This window comes from Phoenix dactylifera, chromosome 5, assembly GCF_051530095.1.
Source record: "Phoenix dactylifera cultivar Ajwa chromosome 5, Ajwa_hap1_PhDact_Kaust_v1.1, whole genome shotgun sequence".
NCBI lineage: Eukaryota > Viridiplantae > Streptophyta > Magnoliopsida > Arecales > Arecaceae > Phoenix > Phoenix dactylifera.
In genome coordinates, this window is record NC_143194.1 from 36549498 (window position 1) to 36569788 (window position 20291).

The 20291-nt window shown below is 36.1% G+C and overlaps 2 protein-coding genes across 2 annotated transcripts; both read right to left on the bottom strand.

Annotated features, from left to right (window-relative positions):
* Positions 1-170: 170 nt before the first annotated feature.
* Positions 171-8401, bottom strand: LOC120111634 (uncharacterized). Its single transcript, XM_039129277.3, has 4 exons — positions 7751-8401; positions 7483-7681; positions 6198-6306; positions 171-5296 (listed from the first exon to the last, which is right to left on the bottom strand). The coding sequence occupies exons 1-4, from the start codon at positions 7769-7771 to the stop codon at positions 5284-5286; spliced, it is 342 nt and encodes a 113-aa protein (XP_038985205.3). The 5' UTR covers positions 7772-8401; the 3' UTR covers positions 171-5283.
* Positions 8402-9579: 1178 nt separating this feature from the next.
* On the bottom strand, positions 9580-17374 carry LOC103702039 (transmembrane 9 superfamily member 7-like). The gene is made up of 7 exons (XM_017841547.5): positions 17177-17374; positions 14518-14682; positions 14214-14323; positions 13925-14018; positions 13715-13827; positions 11097-11244; positions 9580-11025 (listed from the first exon to the last, which is right to left on the bottom strand). The coding sequence occupies exons 1-7, from the start codon at positions 17291-17293 to the stop codon at positions 9868-9870; spliced, it is 1905 nt and encodes a 634-aa protein (XP_017697036.3). The 5' UTR covers positions 17294-17374; the 3' UTR covers positions 9580-9867.
* Positions 17375-20291: the final 2917 nt, after the last annotated feature.

Below are 20291 nucleotides of genomic sequence, written 5' to 3' on the forward strand. Positions count from 1 at the left end.
TTCACCTTCCTTAGCGAAACTCCACCGTTGGATCTTGCAATAGCCGCTTCGAGATCTGTGTAATCCGAGACCGCAGGAGTTCCGTGTGGGATCCAACGGTCGATGCTGCGAAAGCGGATCGATCAATCTTTCGCCCGAGAGGTACAACCCGAACCGCTGGATTCCTCACGTGGTTTTACCTCTAATATCAGACTACTTGGCTCCATTTACCGACTTTCTCTGTTAATAAAATTCTCCCTCTCCAAGTTGCCCATGATGGACGGCCAAGATTTTTAGATTCACAATAATGGACCGCCGACCTTTGATAGAAAAAGTAAAAGTCTCCGGTCCAGGAGTAAAAATAAAAAAACTCTTGGAAAGTTGATGCTTAAATGCAAGTGCATGCAAACGAAGTATCACTGCCGTGTTTCAATTCAGAGACAACTATTATTGTGTATGGGAAATTTAATGCGACCACAAGATCTCTTATATGGATTAGGAATCGAATATTCCTGAGAATGGTCTCGTTAGCGAGTGATTAGCATGGTTTAATTGTAGAAGTTGCGTTTTTAAGTCCAAGCTTTTTATTATTTTTTTTTCCAACGTCATCTTTCATCACGCAAAAAAACATGGTTGAGAATTGTTATCTCGCTGAGTTGGTGAGGCATCATTGTCTACGAGTGGTCTTGGGACTTCTTTTGCATAGATTTTATATGCTTATGCCGGTGCAAGGGTGTGTAGAGTTCTTTAAGCAATGAGATCTTGACATATGCTTGTAATCCCACAAACCAAGAATTGACAAATGCATTCTGCGTATGTTAAATATTATATTGGTTCTTACTTAAATCTTGCATGCATTATGTTAAGAAGTTTGCATGCCAAAACTACTCAATTGAAGGAAGCAAAGTAATACATGTCCCACCTTTAGCATTGCGGCTGCATTCTCAGGCAGCAAACGAAGCAACAACCCACCCAAGTAGGTGAATGGAATTGTCTCCAATCTCCTAAAATGAAGCAGACTGTTTAATTCCCTGTAAGGTTCTGCCAAGAAATCTTTGGACATTCTTGATTCCCAGCAATGGCAACGGGCAAGTTATATGATGCAAATAAGAGAAGGTTGATAGTATTATTAGATAATTTAAGTGGCTTGACACACACTGTGCTTTGAGATGGTGGTGGGTTAAGCCGTCTTGCAGGCGGGATATCTTGCTGCAGAAGGACCGATATCACGAGACGCGAACAAATAAATTATCCTAGTCAGATTACGTTCCCTGCATGGTAAATCTTTGATTTGTATCATATATGAAGAGGCTTGGCTACTATTACTGCAACGTTGATGTGATCATGGAGGGCCTAACATATCAAAAAGTTGGTGATATAGATAGAGTATTTGTCAGCCAGATACATTCTTGACCTATTTCTTATCAACTTAAACTTTTTTTTGATGAATTGGTTTCTCAACATGGTAAGGGATTGCAAAATTGCTGCAGATCATATATTCATTTCTGCATGATCGATACAAATACTAGTGAGTTTATTATACACATAAAGGGCTACAGACAGTCCATAATTAAGTAAACATTGTAAATAAGGCATTAGTAAGTACCAAAACCGTCCTAAAGTGATCTTTTCGCATATAGACTGACTGCAGAACAATGAATCAATGCAGGTGGTTCTACAACAAAAAGAAAAGTGAATGTCTCAAACATCTCAAGTCTAAGTTAAATGGCTTTTGGTTGATTAGAACTGCTATTATAAGGCAATGCAACTCATTGATAGCAAACCTTGACAGAGATATTGGGTAATAAGCAGACACCTGGATGAATCTGATTTTCAAACTTCTCATAAGACTGGTAGGACTGTAATAATAAAACCTACAGCCACATACACTGTGATAATATAAAGGACAGTACCTTCTTTATTCTACTACTATGAAGTTTTTCGCAAAGTTGTCAACAACATCATCAAATAACTAATATTCCTCAAACCCTTAAACCATATCTCCACTTCACTAATCTGCTGTAAAGGTCCAACATAGCATCTTTTACTCCAATTGCATCATCACGGAATTCATGGCATTCATGTTCAACCAATAATTTTACACATTTGAGCAAATACCTACTGGCTTTGCCTTTCATCTGGTGAAAAGAATCAACCTTAATATCTTCACAGTCAAACAACATCACTGACATATCTTCCATTAAATCTAGAAATTAAATAGGACACAAGCCCCATTCAAAGCCCATTTCCATGCATCACCTGGGGATCAGGAAGTGAACTCACCATGACCAACTCAATCATTGGCTTTCCTCTGCATCTCTTTCAACTGTAATAATTCACCCGTGGCAGCATACTGAAGCAGCAGTTTCACTACCTTTTTCATCAATATGACTAGGATTTGTAATAAATATGCCCAAAGGAATTTTTACAAATAGTAAATTAGGGTACAAGCTAGTACTTTGTCTTAATTTTGTTTCAGTTGACACGTGGCCATTGGTTGTTCTAGTGAAAAGTTGACACAATAACCATCAAAATTTTTCAGTCATACTCCAATTGTGGTTGCTCTGTCTTCTTCCACACACATATGCAACTAGTCACAAGCATTGGACTTGGGTATTCTCAGCTTCTTACTGCGAGTAAGTGTACTTATGTGATGGAAATCTCAGCATGATCATCATTCATAGCTACAATTTTCTTTATATTTCATGGTCCAAGACATTGACAATTCATGTGTCTGGTCAAAATGCATGACACACTGGGCTTCAACAATCCAGCACAAAATCCACGAAAGGAATAGAGTAGCAGCTGGATGTATTTCCTCATTGTATACTGTCTTGGTTTCTACTCCACCACATAATACCTTAGATATATAATCTAGGGCATCTTTTTCATGGAAGATTAAGGCGGTTACAAAATAGAACTAGGCAGGAAAGTCTATCAAGTATCAACATTGTCCTGCAGCAGGACAATTTAAAATGGCTCAGGGTAGTCAGTTTGCTTAACAACCAAAGACAGCACTCAGACTTCAATTGGAATGACAATATGTGAACACCCGGCAGAATCATTATCTACTAGATGCACCAATGCTTCATGCCCAAAAATCCCATGTGAAGGATGGTAAGCAGTTGGGTCTGAATGTTTGGCCAAGGGAGCAAATCTGGTTTTAATAATGAACTAGATCCAGAAAGCTTTTGCACGAAATGTGTCCAGTTACCATAGCCAGAAGTTAATGATGTCTCCTTGGAAAATAGGCATAGGAATATGGATATTTATTCCAATTTCCATTGATATGGCCCACCATATTGGCCTTGAAAGAATGTCTAATATTGATGAGATTATTCCAATTTGAAGATTTAAGACAGAAGGCAAGCCCCTGCTTAAAGTAACCCACTAATAAGACGCAAACACTATATAATAATGATAAGTAATGTCCAGGACTTTAACTTAAAGTCTCTACATCTTACTAAATGTAATAGGATTGTACTGTCATCCCCAGTAACAAATTCAAATAAAGCAAGATTTAAAAAAAAGAAAAATCAGAAACAAACAAGTGTGAGTGAGCAAAAAACAGGTCCCTTCAAATAAACTTTTTTAGTTTTGTTACTGCACCATCAATATTATGTGCTTCCAACAGAGATGATGAAATAGAAGGTCTCTATTATGCTCAGCAACTTCATTTACATATCTTAGAACTTCCGAAAAACACTTGAAGCATCCAAAAAAAATCTATGCAGGATGCTGCAGAACTTCATACAATCAAAATACCAACTAAATCAAACAGGTCAATGGCATGTCATTCTTCTCAAGCACACTTCTAGTTATGCTAGAGTTTTTTAAGCAAGAAACACAAAATCTAGCACCTAACAGAACAGATGCCAACATAATAGAGATCGGATCGTACTTTCAAGGTCTAACAAAACAGGCATGATATTTGGTTTAAATGAAGAGTCCTACAACAAAATAAACCATATAAAAGAAACTAATGCCTCTTTTCTCTCTTATCTATATTTAAGTAGATTAAAAACACATTGAGAAACATAGATCGGACTTAAAATTCAGCAGAATTATGATGTATAGATGACCTTGACTCAAGGTTTATTAGGATTCATTTGTTTTTGTTTGATAATGGTGCCTAATAAACAGCTGAATTATTATTTTAGTGTTTCAATAAACTAATAATGTGTATTGTGCATATCCCAAATGTATACAGTTGTATCCTTGAATACTGTTTTTTGGAGTTTGAAAATCCTAACATGTATACCACCTTTTCAACACTAACGCACCTCCTGAGCTACATAACCATAAAGAATCAGGACTCCAAATGGAGATAGCCAACATAATTTAAGATGCATATAATGCCCACACTGTCTCAATAAATAAAAGAATATTATATATACTGTTTCACTGCCTCCATTGTTGCATGTTATCTTTTCTACTGTTGCAGGTAAGCAGAGGAAGACAAACCAAGAGCAATAAACCTAGTTATTTAATGCCAAAAAAACAATATAAAATAAAAATGGAAAAACATACTCAATTAAACAATGATATGTGTAATAATATGCTAGTTCGGGATTTAAACCATTATGACAAAATTGGAATGTATATTGGTAATAATCACTGTTGAAAGTGTCTATGACTGGAAAGTAATAGATTGATATGCAATCACAAAGTATATCAGTAAACCAGAGGAGCATCTAATTGGGTCTAAATCCATAAGTTAGAACTGAGATGAACATTTAAAGTTCAGCAAAAAGGAATAGCAATTAGAGCATTCTGAAGGAGAAGAAACTTCTTGACACTATATAGTATCAACTAACATGCTAATGTATGTGCAGTTTCATTCACAGATATAAAACCAGGTGAGAGTTGAGAACAGAACCTCCAACAGAAAGGTGCATTGGGCTTAAGCCCAACAATGAAAGATTCTTGTGGAGCTCATAGATGCAGGAATACATACATGGTGCAGGTACAAGCAATATACAAGCATATGAGAACAAAATGCAAACAGAATAAGAAATCTCATAGTCAGTCAACTTCTTAAGGTAAGAAACAGAAACAAAAGAAAGAGAAAGAAACGATCTTGCTATGCAATACAATACCCTATACCTTCCAGCATTAATGGAAGACAGGTGAATACCAACCTTCTGAAAAAAATGGAATTCACATCAAAAGATACCAACTAGGCAATAGTGCCCTTGTCTCTATAAAGATAGTTGGAGAAGTTACGAAGCATATAATTATCTTACACAAGCCGTCCGATCATGCAATTCTTTCCACCAGCAAAGAAATTGTCTTTGAATGGCTTCATGTAATATTTCTGAAATGCCATGCTTTAAAGTTAGTGGGTCAAGATATCACAGAAGTAATCTAGCACAAAGAATCAAAGCAAAATATACATCAGCAACACCAAATTCATTTCTGCAGCTACTAGTATAGAGTAAAACTGTCCCTCAGATTTCTTTACAAAAAATAAATACTACAATTGTACAAGTGGAAAGACCATAATACAGAAAAACATGTCGAGGCAAGACTTGACCAAAAAAGTCCAATCAGCAAGCCAGACTAACAGCAAGAAAAAGTCATGACGCCATGCTACATGGCATCTATAAACGAATTTATAGGGTACGACTATAATGGCATGCTTTTTTTCTAAAAATTAATTGACATATAACCATCAAGCAGGATATAAACAAAAGTTACATCACTTTTGATTGACATTACTAAAAGGGAAGAAGCACAGGAAACTTTTCTCTGACAGATGATGGAAGATGGCCTTCAAGTATTCTAAGTTTACATTAGTCTGATTGTTAAGAAACTAGCTGAGAAATTATCTTTCACTTAATTTTTGCAATATAAAAGGAACAGAAGATATGCCAGAAATTAGAAAAAAATCTTCAATTGGACCAGCAATGCACAATATCATAAATTAAATGATAGAGAGAGGGAAAGGGCTCTACATTGTGATTTAACAAGGTTGAAATAATCTCTCTCTCTCTCTCTCTCTCTCTCTCTCTCTCTCTCTCTCTCTCTCTCTCTCTCTCACGTGTTCTATTCTTAATAACAAGTGACCAATACAAATATCCAGAAAAACCTAGTCGTATAAATTCACATAAAACACAAAGATCAATAATCCAAAGGTGCTCAACCGACAAACCATTCATTGGTCGACTAGTGCACAGCCAAACTCTTGAGAATTAATATGTTCAGCACAACTTTACCTCATTGCAATTTCATGACTACTGGAAGGTCTTTCTTTAGGCAAGAAGCACATCGGCTTTGAAATTGCAGTTCTTCTATCACAAAGTATTCCTTCATTTTCTTCATAAACTAATGAAGATAAATGGAGAAGGCATTGTTAATTATATGATGATACGACTGCTTATAGAATAGCATAAATTAGAGTTTGGGAATGCACTGTGGTTTTTGGCAAAAGAAGATTTTGCTCAGACAAAATTCCAAAAATGGTGATACTACAGATTAAAAGAAATGTCAAATTTGATATTTTGATTTTTTTAAAAAAAACTTCAAGATTTTAATAGTGCACACTCTTGGTAACCCCAAACTTGGAAACTCTAGAAGTATAATTGGAAAGCAAAGTATCACTGAACCATAAATAAGAATAAGGAACAAATGACAGTAAAAAAAAATTAAGCCTTCTATATCAGGGACATTCTACTAAATTCAAAGACCAACCATTTAATAGTAAAAAACCAATGATATGGTGGGAGGGTGGAAGCAAGCAAAAGCTTAGAAACAAGATGCATACAATTATTAAAGCCATGTAAAAAATGAGTATAACATCACAACAATCACGAATAATCTTGATTTTATATATAACAAACTTGTTTAAAAAAGAAAAGCAAATGTAGAGAAGAAAAGAAAGACTTGTTAATGACTGCAGGGTGTATAGTATATATGCGGTTAGGGTAAGACTGCAAGAGCATCAAGGGGACTAAATAGGTATGGTGAGCGAAAAATATTATTTTTGCAAGTTTCAGCAAACCAAAACTTCAAATCTCATAGTAAAAGGTCAGAATATGATCCTTCTTTGTGGTTGAAGTGATTGCGTATTTGCCACCCTCCTGACCACACGCCCAATAAGCTTTTCTTATGAATCCAATCCCTCCTAAGTTAGAGTAACCAGTAAAAATGCTCCTGCTGGCTAATGCAAACAAAAAAATAAAAGGAAAGTAAAAAAAACAAAGAAATCAAACAGATACCTAATGAAAATGCAGCACCGCGCTTTGAGTTTGGAATAAGGCAAAAAGTAGGAAAAGGAAACAAAAGAAGCAAATAAATTTATCTTCTTATTTATAAAAAAAAGAAAAAAAATCTAATGTAATCATAAGTATCGATTCTTCTAGTGTTCGAATCTACTCAAGACCGCCACTTCTTGAAATATTTTTGCCAATCAAGAATCCGAGAAAATCCAACAAGAAAAAGTTAAGGAATGAGCCAATGAGGATGAAGATGGACTAATTCTAGAAACTGAACGAATTGTACCGCCATGACTCTCCAATATCTCGATAACATCACCGCAGACTCGAATCAGGTCGTAGCAATCTCTGGAGAAGATCGAACTTCCAACCCTCAGCAACTCCGCGCCACCCCTTTGCTCGGACAGCAAGATCTTGCAAGGGATGGACGGAGAGAGCACAGATATGATGGCGCGAACCAGGCAGTCGATCTGTGGGGTACACACCTGGAAGTAGAATGGTTATGGTTCAAGAAAGGTAGGGAAAACAAGCAGGAATTAAGAGGAGGAACGTACCTCGGGGGTTTTGAAGCACATCAGAGCGTTCAAAACCCCGTGCGCTAATCGCCGGAATTGAGGGAGGCAGCGAGAGAGGAGATTGCTTCATCGTCGTCGTCTTTAATGCTGTTGGCGGCATCGGATTGCCGGAGAGTCGAGGTCAATTTAGTAAACAACAAGTCTAACCGCTCATCTCGGGGAGAGGGGAACGCCCGCCAAACCAGGTTGCTCGTATTTCCTCATTCTTCATACGCCCTCCGTAGCCGGGATTGCGTAAGTTTGGAGAAACACGACATCCACAGTTGCCTTCACTTGATATACACAGTTATATCTCGGCGTGCAGTATATAATTTTGACTCGAGGATTTTTCATTCAAGACTTGGGAAAATCAAAGTCGTTATTTATTGTTGTAAAAAGGAATATTCCTATGACCTCTTATTTATTGTTGTAATGATAAAAGAAGAGGCCATCGGCCGGTTTTTTAGAGCATAAAAAATTCATCTAAAAATCTATATTTTTCTAGCTAAATATTTATCAAAGATTATTTAAATACAAAAATAATTTAATCATATTCTTCTATGCACTAAAAATTAATTTTCAAATATGATGTTCTCCTACATTCCTACCGCTAAAAGCTATTCATATTTCTCATAATATTCTTTATTATATAAATATTATTATATATCATAATATAATATTATATATATATATATATATATATATATATATATATATATATATATATATATATATATATATATATATATATATATATATATATATATATATATATATATAACTAAGGGCATTTTAGAAATAAAATAAAAAAATTATTTTATCGAATAATGGGAAATTAATTTACTCACTTCTTAGATGGATAAGTTTATTCTTTCATTTCATGAATAAATACTGCCTAAAAAAAATAAATTAGCAATATAAAAATTAGAAAAGCGTAAGAACATGAATAAATTGGTTAATAAAAAAATTGATCAACTTTCGAATCATCTTTACCCACCAAATTACAAGCCCTAAGTAGATTATCATGACAATTAAAAAATGGGTGCAACAACCAACATCATTTGCCATCATAAAGGGCACAATAGTGGATGATGCACCGTTTGCTTGTCAGGGAGGGATACGGCAAAGATTGGCGTCGATGCGTAATGTTATTACTCCATCGGACCTGAACTGGTCTTAGCGGGAAGTATAGGGGCACCACAGAAAGGTCCAACACCCTGGACTTGCTTGCCACCGAATTGAGTTTCTTGCTTAATTATTATGCTCCAACCAAGTTCAAAATTTTTAGAGTTTTCTTTCAGGATTCAAAGCTACACATGTTGTAGAGAAGTATCAAAATGCAGCTTAGGCAATTACTGCGCTGATTAAATAGGACAATTACATAGCCAGACACCTCTACATATGCTGATATCCGGGGATGGAATCATATAAGCCATCCAGTTTAACAAAGCAAACCAAACTCCCCCTTCAGCTTAAAAAAGAAAAAGTTAAATTAAACAATCCAAACCCATGGAATTTCAACAAGAAATGTCACCCTCTCTTTTTAACAAACAAAAGGGGTTCCCTCTAGGAAATCCCATGCATCTAAAGCATATCGATGATAAGCTTATGTTACTGATTTGTTGTCTGCCTTTGGCTGGTTGCTTTGACAAGAGCAGCCAATGGCTGATCTGTTAAAAGTTAGATATGTAAAACATATTAAGTGCAATAGCCCGGAAGAACCAGCTTCGATCAATCAACTGAACTCTTTTAGAGAAATGATACTAACATATACAATCTCAAAATGCGCCTAAAATGTAAAGAAAAAATGGGGAAAATTAAAAACGATGTTCAATAAACATGCATGGGCCAAGGTGCCCACATTATCTGCAGCTTCTCATATAGATCTTTCTTTGCGAAGGTGTATAAATTCATACAAGAACAATCCAGGAACGAAGCCACTTCTAAATCAAGCAGAAATACTAACATACTAAACTGACTCTAGAAATACTACTAATTCTCGTATTTTAAACTGCAAGCATGAAATGCTTTCTTTTTGTGTCCCCTTGAAACATCCCCCAGCCACATCTGTTTCCCAATGCTTCCCAGACCACAAACTCATCTCTGCCATCATACCATCAGTCTATTTTCACAGATGAATATATCTTGCGGACGAACCAGAAACAGGCATAAAAGCCAATTGTCCCCGTTAAAACAAAGAAAGCATAAGACACAATCAACATGTACCCAAAGTAAAGGATACCGGAAACCATCTTGGTTATCTCCAACTTCGTGAAGAAATAGAAGACAGCATAAGCGAAAAGGTAGAGAGCGGAAGTACCTGCAGTCAAATATGCCCTCCACCACCAATGGTAGTCCTCACTGCATAGCTGGAAGTAGCAGAGCACGATCGTTATCTCAGCACAAGTTATGAGAAGAATGATGAAGACAATGAAGAGGAAGCCAAAAATGTAGTAAAACTGGTTCAGCCATATGGATGTCAGGATAAAGAAGAGCTCAATGAAGACTGCACCAAATGGAAGAATGCCTCCAATCAGAATAGAGAATGCTGGCTGCATGTACCAGGCCTGCTCAGGAATTTGTCTAGGGATCTTGTTGGTCTTTACTGGATCCTCAATGGCTGGCTTCTTGAAACCTAGATAGCTACCAACAAAAACCAATGGCACTGATATACCAAACCAGAGGAATACCAAAGCAAACATGGTCCCGAAAGGAACAGCACCAGATGATTTCTCACCCCAGATTAAAGCATTCAGAACAAAGAAGATGGCAAAGACAATTCCGGGGAACATGAATGCAGTTTTTAGGGTAATCTTCTTCCACTCTGTACCTTTAAACATTTTATAAAGCCGAGCTGAGGAGTATCCGGCGAATAGACCCATAAAAACCCACAAAAGAACCATAGCAGTCGTTAGACCCCCACGGTTGGAAGGAGAAAGAAAACCTAGCAATGCGAATATCATAGTGACCAAGGTCATCCCAAAGAACTGTACCCCCGTTCCCACATAGACACAGAGCAGTCCAGAGTTGATGGGTGGCCTAAAGACATCACCATGGACTAATTTCCATCCGGTTTCTTCCTGGGCTTCATCCTGAGTCTCCAACTGGTTATATTTAGCTATATCTCTGTAAAGGGTTCTCATCATGATCATGGCCACCATGCCCGACAGAAAGAGAACTATCATCAAAGAATTGATAATGGAAAACCAGTGTATTTGATCATCATTCATGAGAAGGTAAGTGTCCCAGCGAGATGCCCACTTAATTTGGCTGATCTGCAATAGTTAAAGTAAAGGTAAGATTGCACTTGGAAAACTACAATGAGTTTAGAAAAGTGGGTACAAACCTCAAAGGTAACATCATATGTGAATATGACATATGTATCTGCAGCAACTGCCTGCGGACTATGACTACCTGGAGCGATTTTAATGTTCGGATTGCATGTTGACAATTTAGGATTTTTATCATCCCACTCAGTATATTCGTGTTTTATACTGTACCCAAAAAGCAAAATGACGATTAAAGACAGAAAAAGAAAGGTTCAGGATAGTGAAACAGTTGAGATGTAAATCAACCAACAAACAGAGGGCTTGTTGGTTATGTGTTTGTTAAGATGCAACACCATGCAATCAGTCATGCCAAGAATAAAATTTAATGAAACACATAATTAAATAATAAAGAGGTTCATGACTACTTTTTTTGATAAAAAGTTAATTTGGAATTATACATTTCATTAGATAAATCAATATGTAAAAATCTTTTACATATGTAGTCAAACTTTTATCATCATATCAGTTTTCCGATACAAGATTGCCAATACATCGGAAAGCTTGAATTGTGGGTCAAACAGGATACAAATAAAATACAAAGTTTTTACCTACATTTGAAGGCAGTTAGAACCAATGTTTCAAAACAACTAGCATATAACCCGCGCTATGCATGGGATACAATATTTTCTCCTTTTTCCCAATTGTTCTTGAAATATAACGTAGCAATGTTATAAATTATAATAAATATAATGCTTCAATAGCCAAATTTTTGTTGCATATTAAGGAACAAATTTTGATAAATTTCCATCATTAATACCGGCATCTACATAGCAAACAAAGAACTCTGCATAAGCCAAGCCTTCATGGAAAACCTCTAATCATTAACACCGGTCCCACAAGATGTGTAGGTTATGACTTGTTCTCCTTTTCCCAGTGGTTCTTGAAATGCAATATAACAATATCCCGAATTATAATAAAAATAGAAGGCTTCAATAACCAAAGTTCTATTGCACAATAAGCAACAACTTTAATGATAACAGAGCAAAAACTCCCGTCAAATATCTAAATTGATATAGTAATAATAATCTAGATAAGTAAATACTTATCTATTTTAGCTAGGTAATAATTTCAAGTATCAATTGTACATATATCAATTATATAGGTATGATTGATATTTAATTCTGATAATAGTAAGATACTCTGTTATCTATCACATACACTTGAAGGAACATACAATAAGAATTAAAGATAGAAGTTTCTACTCAGATATTATTAAAATTCATTGCTTAATGTGTAACAGAAATTTGTCTATTACATCCTTCTATTCGAAATTTTTTAAATTGCTATATTGCATTTCAAGAAAGGTAGGAAAAAGGAGAAAAATCATAAACCTTGCATTGCACGGGTTATATCCTAGCAGCCTGGTAAGATGAAGGCTTCCTGCTGATTTGGCTTCACCTGAGGTTTCATTAATGGCTAACAAAATATTATCAAGATACTTTTTGATCATTATAATAATTATTATTCACCCCATCCACTACGATTCTAAGTTATTTAATATTAACTAAATAATTATTATAATGACCATTATAATGATATTATAATATAAAATAATGATAATATTATTGTCCAAATCATTGTTTCCAGTTGATAAAACTATTTTTAGCAAAAAAAATTGAAAAACATACTTATTAAGCGAATAGTATAATGAAAGACATCAGTTATTATTTATGCTATAACATGCGATCATAGTATTAAACAATCTATTTTAATAGCCATTAGATTTTTTTTCTTTATTATATATAGTATACCCGAGAGGGGCCGAAAACGTTACAATTTCTGTTATATATGATGGCTGCTATTTTAAACCTTGGGCTTCCCGGGCTATTTAAGTCCAAGTTTGGTTGGGCCTTCTTCAAGGAATTGGTCCTTGCAGTAATCTACAAGGGAAGTTAGGTGCATGGTAGATAGAAAGATAAAAAGGCCTGTGTCTAAAGTGGAGAAAAGGATGGTAGGAGAGGTCAAGGCTGTTGGACATATGGAAAGAGGGGAAAAGAGGGAGGGCAAAGACATATTTAATCCATCAGGGTATAACGTACAGTTTGTTAACTTCATTGACTAATGGGACAGGTGAAAATTGGTTCAATCCACATGGCTCAAGTGGTTTAGCGATGACTGAGTTGGATGTTTTTGAATTTTAAGGGTTTCTATGTTGCCTAACCTGTTAGTTGTCCCAATTGACTGGTTGCTGGTTGAGTAGGTAGACCCCGTCAACCCACTCATGTCTTGAAAGGATTGTTTAGAAGATAACATTAGCTATCAAGAGAAAATAAAACTTGCACAACACATGAAAATGCAAGAACCACCATTCAGAAGCATGAAAACAAATTTGCAAAATACTTCACTTTACAGTGCATGAATATCGCTGGTTTGATACTCCTTAAATATCTGATTAACAATTCTGATTTTATTACATTACGATTCTGCATTGATTTTGCACCGGTCATTTCTTGTAGACAAGCTAAAAGTGAAAATACAATATCTTTAACCATTTCTGCTGCTCCTTTCTACTGTTAAACAGTAGACACAATTTAGAAAAATGGCAATAAACAATCCAGAATAATAACATATAATAGCATAAATTAGAATAAATATACAATTATAATTTTATATATCAGCATAAAAGCATCCGCACCTGCTTGGAATCACTTCAAAACCTACGATACGAGCATCCTCACTTTCTGGGTCTTTATGGTACATGACTTTGAAACTCAGGTGGTTATTTATGTAATAATGACCATCTTTGAGCTGGCCAAAATACAATGCATGTTAACTATCACAAAATAACAAATAATTCAACATAGAGAAAACCATATTTGTTTCTTACAGAAGTAAATTAGCTTACCTTATAACCAACACGAAAACCATGTTCATGACTTGGTACTTGACTTCCATCTCTTCTTTGTCTAGGAACTGCAACAGGAAGGTTATCCAAGATCCTACAGAGAGCAAATAATGAGGCTAAGCTGATATACATCGGGATTTGAATTTAAGCTATGAATTTGTTATAGAACCAGCAACAGTAGGGAAAAGTTGTAGCTATACGCATATTGATATAACCATAAAGCATACAAAATACAGTGTCAAATTTAATCACTGTATATGTGAAGAGCCAACACATATAGACAACTTACATGTTCACTCGATACTCATCATCAATCTTCTCCTTGAATTTTTTTACAGCTTCTTGATTAAGCTTTGTGCGGCAAGCTACTTTGCAAGTCTCATCCCTTCTCATTTTAAACTGAGTTGTAAGTCATACATGCCAAAGAGACAAAAAATGGTTAAGCAAGTGAAAAAAGATTCAACCGTTACTTTCAACATTTCATAGTTTCTCTTTAAAAAGTACTTGATCTTTGCCAAATTTATAACTTTCCAACTACATATTTACAGGTGTATTTCATTTTTTATTAGACTAAAAAGTTGGTGAGTACTCACTGCATAGACAGAATTCTCAATGCGATCACCACGGAGAACCTCCCCCAAATTTTCAGCACTGTTCATAATCTTGGGAGGCTTACAATAATCCAAGAAGTAATAATCATATGGAAGTTGTGTCTTTGTAGATGAAAGTTTATTTACTTTCACTTGAAGCTCATCATCCTGCATGAAAGAAGAAAAAGGAAAAATCGTAAAATGTTTGTATTAGGATAATAATAGACACTACATAGGAAAACTTCAAAATGATACTGATACTAAGTTCAATAGAAAAGTGCAAATACAGAATGTTAAGTAGTAAAGCATGAAAAGGTGATAACGTAGCTTCAAAGAATCATACCCATTCTGATACCCAGGGGAAAAAAGTAAGAGGGAAAGTGTTCGCAATATATCAAACATATACTTCAAGAAAAGTTGTATGAATATTAATTGGATCTGTTGAAAATCCAGAATAAACAATCTACCTCAATTTATTTTCCAGGTTATCTTTAGAGACAAAAACAGATGTATCTAAGCAGGACATGGAGAAAACATTTAGGTCTATCTTTTTCTCTTTCATTTTGGTGACCAGACGATACTCGTATGTAACTACATCATACACCAGGTATTGAAAATGTTCGAAAAAATCACATACAGCCAAGGAACCAATGATTATAACAGCAAGTGATATTTTGGACAGGTTTTTGCAGAAAGAAAATAAATGTATGGACAATGATTGACATAACCAGGAAAAGGAACACAACAAAACTGTAGACTTGCATATGCTCTTTACAAAAAAAAGTAGTCAAAAAGGCTACAGTAAACAATAGTAAGCTTAGTTATAATCCTATCCTTAACAATTAAGCCCTATCACAGTTAAGTAGTTAACATGGATAAGAATACTGTACAATGAAATGGAGAAAGTTTGCTGCTCACAGAAAATTATTAAGACCTAGAAGCTCAAACCATAGTGCCTCTTTGGTGCAGCAGGGGAAGGATTGTGCTATCTCCTTCCAACAAAATGGTTAACAGGCCAGGATGACACCCTTTTTTTTGTTTCTGTTTGTTTCTTTTCTTCTCCATTCCATTAAGGATGTCAATAGGCAAGAACAGGCTGGGCCTAGTTTGGTTTCTGAGCAAGCCGGCCTGAAGCTAGAATCACCAGGACTTGTCAGGTAGAAGCCCAAACAAAGCCCAACCATCCAACCAGGATTGTGCTATCTAGAATTTATGACCATCCCATGTAGAATAACTACCAACCATCCAACCCAAAACTAAGAAGGGAAAGAAAACAATTACTAACAAAATTAAAAATGCTCTTCCTTTTAAAGATATATTCTTCCTCCATGTAGAACTGAGAAATTGTAAATGCAACAAATAAACTTTACCCAAAAGTGGGCACAGAAAACTTAAATTGATGATGTAAACACAGATAACAAACCCTAACCTGTATGCTCTGAAATTATTTGACAGAAGGTGTTTTGCATTTCTATCTTCTGAAAATGAAAACTTTGCCCAAAAAGGGGCACAGAAAACTTAAATTGATGATGTAAACACAGATAACAAACCTTAACTTGTATGCTCTGAAATTATTTGACAGAAGGTGTTTTGCATTTCTATCTTCTGAAAATGAAAACAACATATGATTTCATACAGAAAAGTGAAAGTCATATAGAATGTAATAGAAACCAGTGCTGTAGAAATCACCAATCATAAGTTATCAGGTGTCCTATGTTCTGAACCCTAATTTCAGTACTTTATATTTTCAGTTATTTGATTTTGTGTTACAATTTATAAATCAGCTGTATTTATTCACGAAGGCATTGATGTGCCAAACTATAGTTATAAGTGCTCGTCATATTGAACACCAATATTGAAGGTAGCGTAAATCATAATCAGAATTTTTTATATAATGCTATCATGTTAATAACTATTGCTCCTCATTCTACCACAGACATAGCAAAATATTCATCCCTGCCTAAGACATCTCCTACAAAATTGCATTCTTCACTCACTAATTATAATTCTGATCCATAAATGAAAATTCATCTTACAACTTAGTGTCCTTTAGTAACCAAAGGACTGAAAGAAGGTGGCATCATTAAAATTATTAAGCAACAAAACACCCTCACTGAGAAAACCCAACAGAACACTTCGGAGTGTAACAGAAATAGCAGAGCCCAAGCTACACTAAGGCAACCGTTAATTTGGTCTAATTTGCATTAATCAGGAAAAGAAATCAACCCATCACGTTTTATAGCAAATATTGCATGCCGTGTCCAAGAACAAGGAATCACACCGCAGCTAAATCTGGTAAAATTCTTAAAATTTCCATTGAACTTCAAATCTAGAGATCTACAGAGAATATCAAGAACCGTTATTTCTCTCTCTGTAAAAAGAGATATCAAACCCAACAATCTTGTTCCAATATCACAATTCAAGAAAAAAAAAAAAGCAAGATTCAAGCATCTACAAGCTGATCGACTGAGCGTGCGAACTCTTCAACGGAGAAGCGGACCATAAATCTAAGCTCTTCAAACCCAGAAACAAAGAAAAGAAAACGAAAAGAGAGAAAACACCAAGATCCTGAGAGACGTACGAATACGCCATTAGGCCTCGAACCCTAGCTAGATCCATAATGATTTCGATCAAAAAAATTTTAAAAAAATAATGTAATTACCTTCTGGAAATCGCGAGGAGCAACGCCGGGGAGGTAGAAGGCGTGGGTCGGCGGTGAGATGAGAAGAAATGAAAGGAGGAAGAGGAGGAGCGCCGCGATCTCGCCCAGGTTCCCCATCTCGAGCGCGTGCGGAGATAGAGAGAACGGAGAGAGAGAGCCGTCCAAAAAGGGTAAAGGCTAAGGGAACGAACAGGAAGATTTTTAAATAAAATTAAATTAAACTAAAAAAATAAAATAGCATAATACAATTTAACGACGTATTTGGACGGAAATGATTAGGTGCATTCCGGCATCGTTTGTTTTTTAGAAATCGCACGCGAAGTGTTGTTATTATCTTTCTGACGTGAGAAAAAGGAGAAAAAAATATAAATTAAAATTAAGATTCCTGAAAATATTTCACAGGGTTGTGTAGCTCTCCTTGTTGGAGATTGTTCGTGTCCGATGCGCGCCTAAGAAAATATAGTATATAGCACATAATTTAATGATACATATTCATCAAAGCAATTATTTAATATTTTTATATAAATTAGTATACAGTTTTAAAAATATAATATTGATCAATATATATATATATAGTTTTTAAATAGTACATATCCAACAAAATAGTCAATATGGTATTTATCAAAACACACTAGATGGCTAGATAATAGATATCTAGTAAAATAATCATTTAGCATTGCAATATGTGCATATAGATAAATCGATATACAATTTGCAGAATATAGTGTTTTATATATGGACGAAAATTATGTACTCGTTGGCTTTCCTATACTCACTATAAGCTTTTTTTGATATATATTCAGCAACAACCTAATACATATCTCTAAGTAAATTTATATGCAATTTTCGGAACATGATATTCACCAATATACAATACATGGTTAAGTGATATATACTTAGCAAAATAATCATCCAGCATCCCAATACATACTCCAAGTAAATTGATATATTGTTTCTAAAATATAATATTTACGAATATATTATACATAACCAGGTGATATACACCTAATAAAATAGTCATCCAACATCTCATGTATATCTTTAAGTAAATCGATATACGATTTCCAAAATATGATGTTTATTAATATACAACAAATGACTAAGTAATACACACTCATCGGCTTCCTGATATATACCATATTTTTTTTTTGATCGAGGAAAAAAGAGAGGAATTTGGAGGAGGAGAAAGAAATTCGGAAAGAAAGAGAAAGACCTTAAGGAGGGAGGAGACAGTTTTATAAGAAAGAGGACGAATAGAGAGGAGCTTGATAAGGAAGATGAGAGGCCGTGGGATGATGGCCTCTCTTCATGGGTGCAATTTTATTTATTATTTATTTATTTTTAAGTTACATTTATTATCGGTCTTCAATACTAGTAGAAGTTTCAGTTCTGTTTTGATTTTTAGATTTTCTCCTTAAAATGGATATTAGAAAATCTATCTCATATAATACTCTCTGATGCATGTACCAGAGCATTTTTGTTTGGGAAAAGGTGCATGGGGTGTTTGAATTTAGTGACATATAGCACCACATGACTGCACGCTCTCAATCATAACCATTTGTTTTTATACCGATACATCAAGCTGTGTTTGATGAATGGTCTCCAAGAACAGCGGCTACAACGGGTGAAAAAGTTTTTTACCCGATCTTCTCTCTCCTGACCTTGTCCACAATTTAAATAGGGGTAAAATCGAAAAAAAATAAAAATATAATCGATTGATGGTTTAAAATAAAATAAATCAATGCAACAGTCCCACCCATCCAACAGTTCTTTTGAATAAGAAAAAATAAAGAACTAGGAATCCATCCATATATCCCATAAAAAAAAAACTTTTCCCATCCATCCATCATTCACCAACCCTTTCCGCCTATCTTTAAAAGATTAAAAATATGTGTGTTGGTATCAAACCAATGATCCGTAACTCTAGTGGACTGAGTTCGAGGCCGCTAACACTTGGATGTTGATTGCCCCTCTTTGGAGGAGTTATTGGCAGTAGAATTTTTGGAAGTAGAGCTTTATGAAGTAGAGCTTTTATAAAAAATTGCTTGTGATTTGGTAACTACATTTTTAAAGTGCCGTGGCACTTTAACATATGTTTGATAAACAAACTGAGTAAGAGGAGGATGGGCGGCGAAGCCGGAGAAAGAAGCTTCGGGGGAGAGGGAGAGGAGGTCGGGGGAGAGAGAGAGGCGGTCAGGGGAGGAAGAAGAGGCGAAGGGCATCGGGGGCGGCGGCGGGGGAGAGGGAGCAGCAGAGGAGGATGGAGAAGAGAAAGAGGGCATTGGGGGCGGCTGCGAGGGAGAGGGAGCGGCAGAGGAGGAGGGCGTCGGGGACAACGGCAGGGGAGAGGGAACAGCAGAGGAGGAGGGAGAAAAGGCGGAGAGCGTCGAAGGTGGCGGCGGGGAAGAGGGGGCCGCGGCAGGGGAAATGGAGCTAAAGAGGAGGGAGAAGAGGGGGAAGGCGTCGTGGGCGGCGGCGGGGGAGAGAGAGAGGAGCGGGATGGGTGGGAGAGGAAGAGGAGGGGGATGGATGGAAGAGGAAGAGGCAGCGGGGGAGAGAGAGAGGAGCGGGATGGGTGGGACAGGAAGAGGAGGGGGATCAATGGAAGAGGAAGAGGCGGCGGGATGGGCATTTTGGAAGGAAAAAGAGTTTTTAAATAAAGGTATTTTGGTAAAAAAACAGCTTTCCGACAAAGCTGAAAACAGCTTTTTCGAAAAGCTCCAAAATAAAGCTTCTCTCAAAAAGCTGTTTTCAGCTTTCTAGAAAAGCAAAAACAACTTTCTGAAATTTTTACCAAATATCTTTTTTTATTCAAAAATAATTTTGGAGAGCTAGAAAGTACTTTTTGGCTCTCCAAAAACTCTCCCAAACGGAGCCTAAAGAATTAACACTCGAGCTTATCGAGTCCAGAGGTAGTAGTAGAGCCAGTCCATACATCACAGGTCAATTTGGTTACCCGTTGAAACATTTAATGCTGTTCCATGTCCGTATTAGCCGACTAGGGTTGTCAACGAGCCGAGCCGAGCCCGAGCCTCCGCGGGCTCGGCTCGGCTCGTTCTAGAAAATTCCAGGCTCGGGCTCGGGCTCGGTATCGAGCCCTGTATTGAGCTCGGGC

Excerpts from the sequence above, each read along its gene's own strand:
- LOC120111634 (XM_039129277.3), bottom strand. The coding sequence starts at position 7,771 with ATGTGCTTCAAAACCCCCGAG. Across the intron at positions 7,682-7,750 it reads TGTGCTTCAAAACCCCCGAG|GTGTGTACCCCACAGATCGA; the intron begins GTACGTTCCTCC and ends TTCTACTTCCAG. Across the intron at positions 6,307-7,482 it reads GATATTGGAGAGTCATGGCG|TTTATGAAGAAAATGAAGGA; the intron begins GTACAATTCGTT and ends TATCTTCATTAG.
- LOC103702039 (XM_017841547.5), bottom strand. The coding sequence starts at position 17,293 with ATGGGGAACCTGGGCGAGATCGCGGCGCTCCTCCTCTTCCTCCTTTCA. Across the intron at positions 14,324-14,517 it reads TTGAGAATTCTGTCTATGCA|TTTAAAATGAGAAGGGATGA; the intron begins GTGAGTACTCAC and ends CTTACAACTCAG. Across the intron at positions 11,026-11,096 it reads CATATGATGTTACCTTTGAG|ATCAGCCAAATTAAGTGGGC; the intron begins GTTTGTACCCAC and ends TAACTATTGCAG.